Source organism: Scyliorhinus torazame, chromosome 15 (assembly GCF_047496885.1).
Source record: "Scyliorhinus torazame isolate Kashiwa2021f chromosome 15, sScyTor2.1, whole genome shotgun sequence".
Classification (NCBI taxonomy): domain Eukaryota; kingdom Metazoa; phylum Chordata; class Chondrichthyes; order Carcharhiniformes; family Scyliorhinidae; genus Scyliorhinus; species Scyliorhinus torazame.
Window position 1 is genome coordinate 24,350,257 of NC_092721.1, and position 14,433 is coordinate 24,364,689.

Here is a 14,433-nt window from a genome sequence, read left to right on the forward strand (position 1 = left end):
CGCCAGCATGTCATACTGAAAATAGATGGAAGCTGTGCTTCATGTCTGAGGTGATTGAATTCTGTCTTCAAACCAAAAGGTTGCAGATATGGGGCTGGATTCTCCACCGTCGGGTTGCTCCATTTTGCCGGCAGCACGGGGGTTTCCCGACGGCATGGGCACAATGGGAAACCCCATTGACCAGCCGGCGAAATGGAGCATCCCGCCGGCGTGCTGAACCAGACATTTGGCGCGGCAGGATGGAGAATCCAGCATCCTAGTGTTTCTACAATTTGCCTTGAACTTCAGTACTAAAGATAGAATCTCTACAGTGCAGAAGAAGGCTATTCAGCCCATCGAGTCTGCACGGACCCTTTGAAAGGCCACCCTACCTAGGCCCAATCCCCCATCCTATTCCTGCAACCCCATCCTGAGGGACAATTTAGCATGGCCAATCCAGCTAACCTGCACATGTTTGGACTGTGGGAGGAAACCGCAGCAGCCGGAGGAAACCCACGCAGACACGGGGAGAACGTGCAAACTCCACACAGACAGTGACCCAAGGTCGGAATTGAACCTGGGTCCCTGCCGCTGTGAGGCAGCGGTGCTAACCACTGTGCCACCGAAGAGGAAGTGGTCAGATTGGTCGTGGGATGGAGTTGCAGGGAGCCCAGGGCTTATTGTGGTACTTGCAAACCAGGCACCTAACCTGCCTTTGGTCTCCACGGGGTGCAGCGGAGATTGCAGCGTGAGCAACAATTGTAATATTCTGCGTTGACGAAAGGACGCGCATCTCTCACGGAAACAGTGTTCGCAGCCCTGGAGAATAGGGTGGGAGAAAGTGAGTGAATAGATTTAGTATCATCCGCTCTTGCAGGAGAAGGTGCCCCGCGGGGAAAGGCAGCTGAAGGAAGGGGTGGGGAAAGAATGAAATAAGATGTCACTGAGGGAACATTCCATCTGAAAAACAGAGAGGAGGGAAGCAGGAGATAGGCTTTGAAAAATAAAATGAAAATCACTTATTGTCACAAGTAGGCTTCAAATGAAGTTACTGTGAAAAGCCCCTCGTCGCCACAATCACCCAGTGTGCTGAACAGCCCCTGTGTAGTCTGTAGCTGGCAGGAGGTCCAGACGACAATGTGGTGAATGCAGAGGTTTACCTTCCATGCATCGAAGGAGAAAACAATCTCTTGGTGTGTTCAATGTGCTGCATTGAAAGCAGGAATTTTATTTTAAAGTAGAGCAGTTCTCCGATTGGAGCACCATTCTCATCCTATCCATCTCCGTGGTAACACAGCGGACGGCAGGCTCGTCTGCCATCCAATCCAAATAAAGTTCAGCTCCAAAAACCACACTGGCAGCATCAGCTGATTTGCCAGTGCCAAATGAAACAAGCTCCGCTCTCTCTCGTCAGCTGTGTAGACAATTAATATTATTCCACAAGAGGGAGAGAGATACATGCTGATAATATGTGACCGCTGATAGAGGCTGCTTATTGCTTTGTTTATTTTATTCTTTGTTAGTGTGTCAAAAGGAAGGATAACCAGGCAGTGAAGGATATAACACCGATGTCAAGTCTTTATTAACTTATTAGCTTTTATTTAGGGATACTGATCACATATTTGTGTGCCTCCAACAGCATAGCCCTATTTCAGCCTGTTTTTTAAATGTGTTAACACAGATAAATCCTGAATTAAACCCTTTACCGGAATGCAATTAACACCCAATTAATATGTGGTTACAAGCAGCTCCCAGTATTTTAAGGGAAACTATGGACAGATTTGGGAATATTTTGTTTCCAAGGGAAAATGTACAACAGAATGATCAGTCATGCAAACTTGTGATCTCACTTTTTTAAGGTTGCATCTGAAGCTTGCTCCTGAGTTGGTGGAAGATTTACATTTATCACTTTGTGAGTCACAGTGGGAATGGATATAGCAGAAATTTAGCTTGCCGCTGTGGTGATATGCGTCACTGTAAATACACAAGGGGTTAATGTGAACACACTACACCGAGCTAGACACCAGAGGGAGCACCAGAGACATCATGACACACAGACATTCAACCAATAGGTCAGTAAGATAGGACACGACCAATGGGCAGTCACGACACTCCCAGACGTGACACTACCACAGGGGGGGCATTACACCAACCCATATAAAAGGACACAGCACACATGCTCAGTCTCTTTCCAGTGGAGACAGTTAGTGAGTACAGACAGAGATGATTGAAACACATCACACCCACCACGTGGATTGTAGCAGACTGGTTAGTTAGTCTGAGTAGCTATAGCAGGATTAACAGGAGAGTCGAATCTAAGTAGGAGAATCGTTAACAGTAATACATGTGTTAAAGCTACCTCCAAGTCTGAATCTTCCTTTGTCAGAGCGCACATCAAGGAAGCAGCTTATGCTACGTCAAGAGCATAACAAAACAGCCGCCGCAACTCCGAATGCGCAGAGAGAAGATGGAGTTCTCTGCAGCAGTTGACACGCGGCAATGGCAAGCTGCCAAACAGAAAGCTTTGGGATAAGGGCAGGAACCAGTTGAAATAAAGAGTTATTCGGGACCATTTATAAATGATGTGGGCTGAGGAGTTTCGGGAGGGAATTTCAGAAAGTAGGGCCCCCTTTGTGATGTAGGATGAAGCGATGCGATGTGGGAACTTGTATCTATGCTGAATTCGCAATCTGGTTTTGTTTGACTGACTGACTGAACCGCTGTGACCAAAGGAATCGCAAATGAAACTGGTCATTTTTCATTTTCAACTGGTAACATTGAGTCTGCCTACTCCACAGCTCAAATCGTTGCAAATGATGTGTGAACTGCTTTTGTTGAATTGGAGCTTCTTCACACTCAAGTTTAAGTTTGTCAGGAGAAGCCGTATAATTATTTTGCATTTTTGATCCTTGTACCTTTGTTGCCACATTAACACCTATTGTGACTGAACAATGCAAGACAGCAACCTGATTCATCTAACTTTCAGACCAAGCCTTGCCGCTTGAAACAATGCGGTATATGCTGTCAGGGAAATGCTATACATGTCTACTACTGTATGGCGATCGCTGCTGTGCACTGAAGTTCATGGAAGGGCAACATTTGCATTTAAAGATCAGAGTAGTTGAATGTACCGCCCAAGCGGCCTAAACAATGGACTAAACAAAGGTGAAAACTCCTACTGAGGGGGTGTTGTAACCTGCACAGATCCTATTGGGTAGGGGCAATTAGTTACCCCATGGTTTATTTTAGGGTCCAATCAACTAAATAGAATAACAGCAATTAACTGAGGGATAAATTAAAAGGCGCTGCCCCTGGTAGGGGTACTGCCCAGAAATAATAAAGAAAAATGGAAACTTAGCAAAATCGAATCATAATGTGAAAAGAACGGTCGATAAAGCAATCCAACGCCTGCGGTGTCCACTGGGCATGGGAGGCCTCGAGAGTGACCGTGGATGGTTACGCCATGGATCTTGAGAAATATGAGTTCCCTTGATAAGGGGGTGGGTCAATTGCTAACCTTTTCTTTTTTTTTAAGTGTTTTTATTGGATTTTCACATTTTATTGTTAACCTTTTCTGTAGTATAAATAGAGCCGGCCAGTTCAGTACCGGCTAGAGAGAAGACCAGTAGCAAAGTAAAGTGTCGTTTGACTTACAAACTCGTGTTGGACTCTTCGTGGCCCTCATAAAAGCAGGGGGGGGGGGAATAAATAAATATGAAATGTGTTGTACAAGTAATCCTGAACTTCTCTTCACTTCTAGGTCCTTCTCTAAATAAGCTTCAACACCGAGTCAACAGCGTCAGCCATTTTCCGTTGTCAGTCCGGCAGCCACCTAAAGCAACGGCATACGTGAGTCCGACCGTGAGTAACACGAATGGGATCCATACGTCAGTCAGTTTGCATTCCATTTCGAGCACTGGCATCCCTCTACCAAATAGGCCTGGAAACACGGGAATACCGGGTCGGAGTGGCCTTCCCAGACCAACATCTACCATCGGAAGTAGTGGAATACCCAGGAGCAAACTGGCGCAACCTGTTCGAAGGTAAAGCCTTATTGCAAGAAGCAATTTTAATTTGTAAAAAAAAAAGGGATTTATTCCTTTCCATGTTTTTTTTATTATTGGTACCGTCGGCCGTTAACTCCTAGTTGCTGCTGTTTTGTGGCTTGTCCAGAGGTAGTTGAAGTTTAGTTCATTTCTACTCCATCAGGATAAAGTAACCTTACTTAACATGTGTATCAGGATCCGATAGAGTTTACTGGAGTCCATCAAATCTTTCACTCTATCTCCAGACGCCAACTTACAAGCACCTTTGCGCATGTGCACTCGCCTCACTTGAGTTGAATTATGTCCGCTCGCGTTTTAGGTTTCGTTTTCACCTTTGGATACATGATATTAGTGTCGAGGAGAGTTTGAGTTTCCCCTCATTGTTTTTAGTCAGCCCGAGGCAGAGATGATCAAGCAGTAATCAGATGCCGGATTTGCTCAATTATTAGTGAATAATCAATGTCTATACCACAAGCAATGCAGAATATTCCATTAAATAGTGCGATACAGGATATCCGCCTGCATAAGTAATTTCTAAAACAGGAGAGAAAAAATAATATGAAATGGATATTGTTGATCGTAGGTTTATGAGGATTAAGAGTAGAATTTAATGATGTAATGGAAAGTATATTAATGAGTGCTAAGCACAGTATGTTATGGTAGAGTGGAATATAGATTAATGAGGATTAAATGTAGAAAATGTAATGGGGGTGGGAAAGAATTATTGGAGATTAAGCATTAAGTGTGGTCCATTGTTATGTGGGCTATATCCTTAATACTGACCCTGCAGTTGTATATAAGCAAGGCATATGCACTTTGCAATTGCGGCGTCTCCAAATGCAGCCAACTCAAAATGAAACCCAGTTTCAGATGTCCTCAAATACCACGTCCCAGCAGTCAGCCATTATAACCATGTGTGCGTTTGTGTGTGTATGTGGATCAGTGAATAAAATGTCAAATATGTTATGTCAAAGCATACTTCCTGTCAAATATTTCCATTTAATTGTTCTCCTGCGCATGATTATAATGCAGCTACCTGTGCAAACTTGCCATGTAATTATAACCTCTTGTCAGCAGAACATTTGGGCGTGGGAGGGTATAATTACTATGCATGAGGTTCACGTCGACATTTGGGTTAGAAATATGGTCATATGGCAATTCAAAAATAAGGACTAACTGATTACTTCAGAGTAGATGGTAAATTATGTCTGCACACTCTGATCTCAGTATTCATCACCCTGTAACCCCATTTCAACTGAAGGCTATACTGAGTCTTGACTTTCCATATGCAGCACCACAAGAAACCGATGAGTCTTCCATCGCAGTCATTGAGTTACTGACTTATACCATTAAGAGCAATTAGTAGAAGAGCTGCCATGCTGTTGAAAATAATTTATTCCATTGTCAGTAAATTGACTTCAGTGAGTCATTTGGACAATGGCGGACATGCAATTAAGTCACAATCCAGTATGTTATTACAGAAATGGCTGTTCACAATATCAGCGGATGAATATAATGCACTTCCATGATCCTCGTGCTGTTTAAACTGGAACTGTCAACTTTGTGGCCTGTGAGTTAACTTGCTGTACGTTTTGCTTCATTTCCAGTTTTCTTCAACCCCCAAAGCCCCTTACTGCACACAGTTCTCTCAAAGATGGAAGTTGGAGAGACGGCTGTTACTGACCTTCACTGCCCCAGAGACTGTTTTAGCAGGAGGAGCAGTTACACCGTGATACCCAGCTGGCTGGGTTTAGGCATGTCACAAGATGTTTGCACCTACAGTTGGTTTCAGTGAAAATGCTCAAGCCTAGGCGAGGCACACGATTAAATAAGTTTTGTTAATAAGTAATATAAGTGAACTAACTGTTGTGCTTTTAAAACTTGGCCCAGTGCATTGTAATAATCTCAGATCTGCGGATCAGTCCAAAATGCCCTTGACCAAATTCAATATTTTTAATGTTAGGTTTGCATTATTCATGATTCAAACTACAATCAGTATTAAGATCAGTGTTTTGCCATAAGGGATTTCTTTATTATTTAGGAATGAAATTAACTTTGCCTTTGTTGAATTGCATTTGAAAAAAAAAACTATTACCCTCTTGAGTTGGGAACACTTCATTTTACGTGTGCGTTGCAAGCTAGCACTTGTTTAACAAAACTGTGATACCTCAACTAAAAGCAACAGTTACAAAAACTCCAGTTGTGTTGCAAGTGGGATTTAATAAAATCTCCACAAGATGGGAATAAGAAGCTAAAACTGCTTCATAAATGATAAGTGATGAGCACATGCTCATGGTTTTAGGTATACACCACATATAAAATGTTCATAGTATCCCAACGGTGCAAAATTTGACCAGTCGGCCAATCGAGTCTGTACCAACCCTTCAAAAGAGCACTCTACCTCGGCCACACCCCGCCCTATCCCTGTAATCCTGCGCAGTGATCATGGTCAATCTACCTAACCTACACATCTTTGGACACTAAGGGACAATTTAGCATGGCGAATCCACCTAACCTGAACATCTTTGGACTGGGGGAGGAAACCGGAGCACCCGGGGCAAACCCATGCACACACTGGGAGAACGTGCAAACTCCACACAGTCACCGAAGGCTGGAATCAAATCTGGGTCCCTGGCGCTGTGAGGCAGTAGTGCTAACCACTGTGCCACCGTACCGCCCATAAGGGCCACATATTTGTTCATTTCTGTGTATTGGCGCGAGATTTGAATACAGGAATATCTCAGCCAATGCTGTGCGACATTACATAGCATTACAAAGTATCTACAGCACAGAAACGGCTCGACAGGTGTAAGCTGATGTTGATGCACCAAGTGAACCTCCTCCAACCGTTCATCTAGCCCCATCTTTCTGCGCTTTTCCCCCTTTCCGTGTGCAGCTAGTATCCATTCCATGCATCAGTGCACCTATACTTTGTGGAAGCAAATTCCGCCTCCCTAACCATTCTCATGAATTTCCCATTGGATCATTAGTGGCAACTAATATCACACTCTGAAATGCGTGCCTTTTCTGGGTATTTACACTATCCGTTCACAAGGTCACCTCGGGTGACATGCCACCGCCAAGGACAGGGAGTTGGAAATAGAAACAAAGTGCTGGGAAAAGCTCAGCAGATCTGTGGACAGAGAAGCAGAGTTAACTTTCGGATTTGAAACGTGACCTCTGTTTCTCTCTGCACTGATGCTGCCAGACCTGCTGAGATTTTCCAGGCACTTCCTCTCTTTTTTTTTTAGTTCAGATTTCCAGCATCCGCAGTACATAGAACATACAGTGTAGAAGGAGGCCATTCGGCCCATCGAGTCTGCAACGACCCATTTAAGCTCTCACTTCCACCCTATCCCCCTAACCCAATAACCCCCCCTAACTTTTTGGACACTAAGGGCAATTTAGCACGGCCAATCCACCTAACCTGCACATCTTTGGACCGTGGGAGGAAACCGGAGCACCCGGAGGAAACCCACACTGACACGGGGGGAAAGTGCAGACTCCACGCAGGCAGTGACCCAGCGGGGAATCGAACCTGGGACTCTGGCGCTGTGAAGCCACAGTGTTAGTCACTTGTGCTACCGTGCTGCCCACAAAAGTATTTTGCCCACATAGTATTTTTCTTTTTATTAATACAATGAGTTGGAGATTGTCTGACCTTGAGGATAGTATGGGGAGTTACATCTTTGGTATGCTTTACACATCTCATTTCATCACGGGCCAGAACAACCACGTACAAGGTTGAAACCACTGGCGGGGCCCACAGTTATTTAACATCGCTTACATTCTAGCCTTGACATCATTGGGTGTTTACAATTCGACTTCTTTAACTCACAAATGTGGTGAACACTTATTCCAACTTATACAAAAAGCGATGAATACATTTGGCAGCGGGGCAAGCAATGGTGTGATGATTGCCTTATACTTTGGAAAGTATTGCAATTTTTTGATGAGTTGCTTTCAGATATTTCTTAAAGAAATTGGGGCTAGAAATTGGTTTTAGCTGACTTTTGGGTGTAGGGCCATGATTGCTGAGAGTCTGCGCCTGTTGCAAACAAGGTGAGCAGCACATAGAATTCGGGGGACCACTTCATTTCTTTGATTGTAATTACTCCACCCTTGGTGGCCGTGCCTTCGGTAGTCTCGGCCTCGAGCTCTGGAATTCTATCTCTGCACCTCTCTATCTTTCCTGAGCCTAATCAGAGGATCAGTCTTGCAGCGTTGTCCAATGGTTTTGCTCGGGTTTGTGCATCGCATTCAGCTGGGAACTTGGTCTTCGCAGACCTCCAAGCCAATATGATTCCTGTGCAACTGTAAATTTAGCCAATGCAGATGTATTGTTTCTGGTGAAACTACGAGCAGGAACAACTTACCATGGGTGAGCAATCCAGAGTACCAGAACTAACCCCATCAAAGTCATAGAGAATTGGAGTTACACGCACCTATATATGGCCCCTAGTTCTGGACCCTCTTGTAAGTGGAAGAATTTTCTCTACATTTAAAAAAAAAACTTTAGAGTCCCTAATTCACTTTTCCAATTAAGGGGCAATTTAGGGTGACCAATCCACCTACCCTGCACATCTTTGGGTTGTGGGGGTGAAACCCATGCAGAGGCGGGGAGAATGTGCAAACTCCACACTGACAGTGACCCAGAGCCGGGATCGAACCTGGGACCTCAGCGCCGTGAGGCTGCAGTGCTACCACTGTGCCACCGTGCTGCCCTTCTCTACATCTAAGCTATCAACCCCTTTTAATTTTTTCCACGAGCTCTGCAATGGTGACTCACGGTTTTCTCTATTACGGATAAAAGAAGCCCAGTCTGTTCAATCTTTCCTGTTGGGTAGAACTTCTGGTGTCATCCTTGTTAACCTTTTAATGACTTCTCCACTGCCTCTAGGACCGATCTATAATATGGAGAAAAGAAGTGTTTAATGCAGCCCAAGTGTGGTCTAACCAAGACTCCATACAACTTTAATCCAACTGATCCGCTTTTTAATTTCGTCCCTCTTGAAATGAACCTCAGTACTTGTGATCGCATTTTTATCGGCCTGTTAATCTACGTGTAGTCATTTTTATTTTCTCTACCCCCAAATCCCCCTCCTCTTCTACCCCATTTACAACACTTTCCAATGCTCTAGCCCAAAACTACGCGTCCACCCATTTCCCCCATACACACAGGCCCAAACTCCCAGCACTTCACTCGAAGCCTTTTACTTCATTTGTCCCACTTCTGCTGCCGATTCAGCTGACCCGTTTGGTCTGTATGGCTCTGCAACTTATCGACTGAACCCACTGCAGGGGAATTTGCATCATTTCAAGTCTCTTGTACAATGAAGTGCTTTTAAACATAATAAAGAAAGCCAATTCTAAACGTTGGCCGCAGCACGTGCGCGGCACGGTAGCACAGTGGTTAGCACTGTTGTTTCACAGCTCCAGGGTCCCAGGTCCGATTCCCGGCTTGGGTCACTGTCTGTGCGGAGTCTGCGCGTTCTCCCCGTGTCTGCGTGGGTTTCCCCCGGGTGCTCCGGTTTCCTCCCACAGTCCAAAGATGTGCAGATTAGGTGGATTGGCCATGTTAAATTGACCTTCGTGTCCAAATAAGGTTAGGTTGGGTTATGGGGATTGGGTGGAGGTGTAGACTTAAGTGTGGTGCTCTTTCCAGGGGCCGGTGCAGACTCGATGGGCCGAATGGTCTCTTTCTGCACTGTAGATTTCATGATTCAATCGTTTTCAATAAATTACTGCAATTTATTCATTACTGAAAAGGCTTCAATATGGTAAAGAGAAAAATGCTGAATTCTGAACACTGAACCCAAGACGTTGTCTGGCATCAGAGAGAGAACGCTAGCGCAAGCGACTTCCAGCGTTTCTGTTTTTATTGGGACGTCTGTTCCAGGTACACTAGTTCTGAATCGGTTCTGCTACTCTCTCCATTATGAGTAATGAAGATGTCAAATGTAAACGTTTACTTCTCTCTTTTGATGTCATTCAAACTATCTTGCATTTCTTTCGATCTTTGGCCCGACTGACTGATGTTGCTTTGGTCGAACTAGGAGTATTGGAATCATTTGCATGGTACAAATATAAACTGCAAATTTCAGCAGCCATTTAAATACAATCATATTTAAAAGTGTACTGGAAAAGGTGGCGCAGTGGTTAGCACCGCTGTCTCACGGCTCCGAGACCCGGGTTCAGTCCCAGCCCCGGGTCACTCTCCATGGGGAGTTTGCACATTCTCCCTGTGCCTGTGTGGGCCTCACCCCCACAACCCAAAAAGATGTGCAGGATAGCTGGATTGGTCACACTAAATTGCCCCTTAATTGTAAAAAATAATTGGGTACTCTAAATTTAAAAAAAAGTGTGCTGGAATATTGACTATTAAAGTCAATATGCTTTTAATAATTGGTCTATTACAGTTTTGTTAGATGGGTATAGTTTCTGAAAGCCATTTGAAATGAAGTAACTGTTAAGTTTGGATTGCAAATGTGTCAGACCAGTGCCATTGAGCACTGCAGCAATATTTTCTTTCTGTTTATCACAGTACCTCTCTGGCCACCATGTCTGTGAAAGTCGAACACAAAAATCTTTTCTTGTGCCATAATTCACATCATACAGCCCGCAAAAGTTGACACTCATGGAGTTTCACAGCATTTGGGCATAAGGAAATTAATCACTGACGATCCTGTTGTTTTGTTTAATTAATTTAATTTATTATTCGTAAATTATTTGTCCTATCAGTTGTGATGAAGCACATTGCACTTAAACCCAGCAATGACCATGTATGCGACAGTTTGAGCTGATTTTTTTAGAATAATAGTTGAACGTTTTGAAATGTTTTATTAATATTAGTATTGAGAAAAAGGTGCACTTTTTAATGGACACTCAACAACAATTTTTATAGAGGTTTTACAGTACTACTTATCACAGATTCATATAATAATGCTGTACAAGGGGTATTACAGAAATGCCAAATACATTAAGCCAATTACAATTGCATTTTACTAAATATTGCTTATAAAATATAATACATTATTGCCATTTTAATGTAGGAATGTATTGATGATTTTATGCAATAAGCTTGTTTTCCTCCCCTTTTGGATGGGTTACGCTATACCTCAAATGGTAGCTTAACTTGACCAAGACCAACAAAGAATGTTATTACCAACGTCATTTCACTTTTGCGGTTCATGGGTCTGAATCATTGAAAATAAAAAAAAGGTCATGTTGCAAATGTAACTTGCTTGCACTGTTCAATGCTTTATTTTCTGTTATCCTCACTTCTTGGGATCTTTATCCCCAGTACGCTTTCAAAACGAATTACATAAATTAATTGCCTTTTGCATTACATTTTTTTCTTTATAAGAATGATACAAGGGGTAAGTGATTATACCTATCAGAAAAAACTGAACAGTCTGTGGAGTTCTTTTCCCCAGGAAGACAGAAGGCTGAGGAGGTGACCTGATAGTGGTCCTTAAGATTACGCAAGAGATTGATAGGAGAGGTAGAGACCAAGTGATTCCATTTGCAGGCAGAGAAAATAACCTCCCATCGATGTAAGATTCCACCCCAATTTTCTTCCCACGCCTAGTGGTGCACGAAGGCAGACTTTTGTCTGCTGCCATAGTAATTCCCGGAATAGGTCGCTAATCTGTCGCAAGGGGCTCAAGGCTTAAGAGTCGCCACTCATGGCTGACTAGGAGTCCCTCCCGCTCTTACCACCAGCCATTGGCATGTTTGGAAAGATTTGCAACTCAAGTGGCGTGTTATGAATGCACCTTCCCTGGCCATCGAGGCCTTGGGTGGGACTTGAACCCAGAGCTTCTGTCCGAGGCTGGGACGCTACGCATTGCGCCACAAGACTACCTCCTCGATATATGATGGTCACTAAGAAATCTCGTATTGAATCCAGGAGAAACATCTCGACCCAGCGAATGCTTAGAATATGGAGTAATTGAGGAAAATAGCATAGACACACTTGTGATAAACATATAAGGGAGAAAGGAATAGAGCGCTCTGCTGATAGTGTCAGGTAAAGAGGAGACATGTGCAGAGCAGAAATGTCAGCTGTGCCCGACAGCCTTTCTCTGTACTGTGTACCCCATACACATCTTCATGTGATGTACAGACAAATCTTAATTTTAAGTAATGAGACATAGATTGCATTGGGTATGTACAGCCTACAAAGTCAAGATGCTTGATAGAGTACCCGCTTGAGACTATTTTATCCATGTTGTCTCAGAACTGAAAGTAGCAGGAGTTCTCAGACAGTTGTCAAACAGATGTGTGTAGTCACTGTCCAATCACACAAAGCTGTCCTCCAGTGTCGATGATGCTGAGAACAAGTAGCTGGTGTTTCATGTTGCAGTGTGCAAGGCTACAGCTTCATTCACAGTTGGCTTGCTCAGAATGACCGTTCAATTTGAGCATTGCTCAAACACCAAATAGGACATAATGGGAGCCAGTTGAACTCTCACTGGGTTTCGGATGGGCAGCAGAGGCAAAGTGGCTTTTAAGATCTGGGTGTCAATGACTTGCAGGTGGAGAGTTACTTGCAGGGTGGGCTTCTGCCAGGTTTGCATGGGGGCGAATTGCAACCCATCACTTTTCAAGGTGGTTGGATTCACATCACCAATGTTGGCCTTTGCATTTACTGGAAAAATCTCAAGCGGCAACGTGAATCAGAAGCAAGGGGCCAAGGTTTCGGATAGGTTTGTACAGATTCCAATTGAGGACGTAACAGCACTTCCTCTTTCCATCAGACAAACAAAGAGAGCAAGACAGAAGCTTCAACAGAAGTGGGATTGCAAAGGCAGCCAACACTTCATGGTACCAGCCTCGGGACCTGGATCAATGACCTGGTCAAAACAGCAAGGGAGAATGCAAGTCTTCATGTTGTAGAAACATAGAAGATAGGAGCAGGAGGAGGCCATTCGGCCCTTCAAGCCTGCTCAGACATTTGTCATGACCAAGGTTGATCATCCAACTCAATAGCCAAATCCTGCTTTCTCCCCATAACCCTTGATCCCAGTCAGCTCAAGTGCCATATCTAACCGCCTCTTGAATGTATTCAATGTCTTCACCTCAACTATCTCCTGTGGTAATGAATCCCACAGGCTCAACACGCTTTGGGTGAAGAAATGTCTCCTCATCTCTGTCCTAAATGGTTTACCCCAAATCCTTAGACTGTGACCCCTGGTGCTGGACACACCCACCATCGGGAACATCATCCCTGCATCCACCCTATCTAGTCCTGTTAGAATTTTATTAAGTCCCCCTTCATTCGTCTGAACTCCAGCGAAAACAATCCTAACCTAGTCAATTTCCCCTCATATGTCAGTCCCACCATCCCTGAAATCAGTCCGGCAAATCTTTGCTGCACACCCTCGAGAGCAAGAACATCCTTCCTCAGAAAAGGAGACCAAAACTGCACACAATATTCCCGTACCGGCCTCCCCGAACAGGCGCCGGAATGTGGCGACTAGGGGCTTTTCGCAGTAACTTCATTGAAGCCTACTTGTGACAATAGGCAATTATTATTATTAATATTCTAGGTGTGGCCTCACTAAGGCCCTGTATAATTGCAGCATCATACCCCTGCTCCTGTACTCGAAACCACTCACAATGAAAATCAACATACCATTTGCCTTCTTTACTGCCTACTGCAGCTGCACGCTTAGCTTCAGCAACTGGTTGCACACCCCCCTCCCCCAAATTACAGCCGTTCAGGTTTCCTGTTTTTGCTTCCAAAGTGAACAACCTCGCATTTATCCATTGGTTTGCCCACTCACCCAACCTGTCCAGATCTTGCTGTAGGATCCCTGCATCCTCGTCACAGTTCACCCTGCCACCCAACTTGGTATCATCTGTAAACTTTGAGATGGGACATTTTGTTTCCTCGTCCAAATCATTAATATACATTATGATCTACCTTGACTTCTAAAAGGCTTTTGACAAAGTTCCATTTTTAAAAAATCATGTTCAGGGGATGTGGGTGTCTCTGATTGGGCCAGCATTTATTGCCAATCCTAATTGCCCTTGAACTGAGTGCTACTTCAGAAGGTATTTAAGAGTCAACCACATTGCTATAGCTCAGGGGTCACATGTAGACCAGACCATATAGGATTGGAAAATTTCAGGGGGCAGCACGGTGGTGCAGTGGGTTAGCATTGCTGCCTCACGGCGCCGAGGTCCGAGGTTCGATCCTGGCCCTGGGTCACTGTCCGTGTGGAGTTTGCACATTCTCCCTGTGTTTGCATGGGTTTCGCCCCCACAACCCAAAGATGTGCAGGCTAGGTGGATTGACCACGCTAAATTGCCCCTAAATTGGAAAAAATTAAATGGCAACTCTAAACTTATAAAAGAAAAGGATTGGAAGATTTCCTTCCCTATAAAACAGTAATGAACC

General features: G+C 44.1%; 1 protein-coding gene across 2 annotated transcripts in view; it reads left to right on the top strand.

Annotated features, from left to right (window-relative positions):
- slain1a (SLAIN motif family, member 1a) overlaps window positions 1-11,264 on the top strand; it is a 149,101-nt gene extending 137,837 nt beyond the window's left edge. For both annotated transcript variants that reach the window (XM_072476202.1, XM_072476203.1), the window contains 2 exons: window positions 3,740-4,022; window positions 5,633-11,264. In XM_072476202.1, the coding sequence (XP_072332303.1) occupies window positions 3,740-4,022; window positions 5,633-5,708 (359 nt within the window). In that variant the 3' untranslated portion in view covers window positions 5,709-11,264. The remainder of the gene's footprint in view (window positions 1-3,739; window positions 4,023-5,632) is intronic.
- Window positions 11,265-14,433: the final 3,169 nt, after the last annotated feature.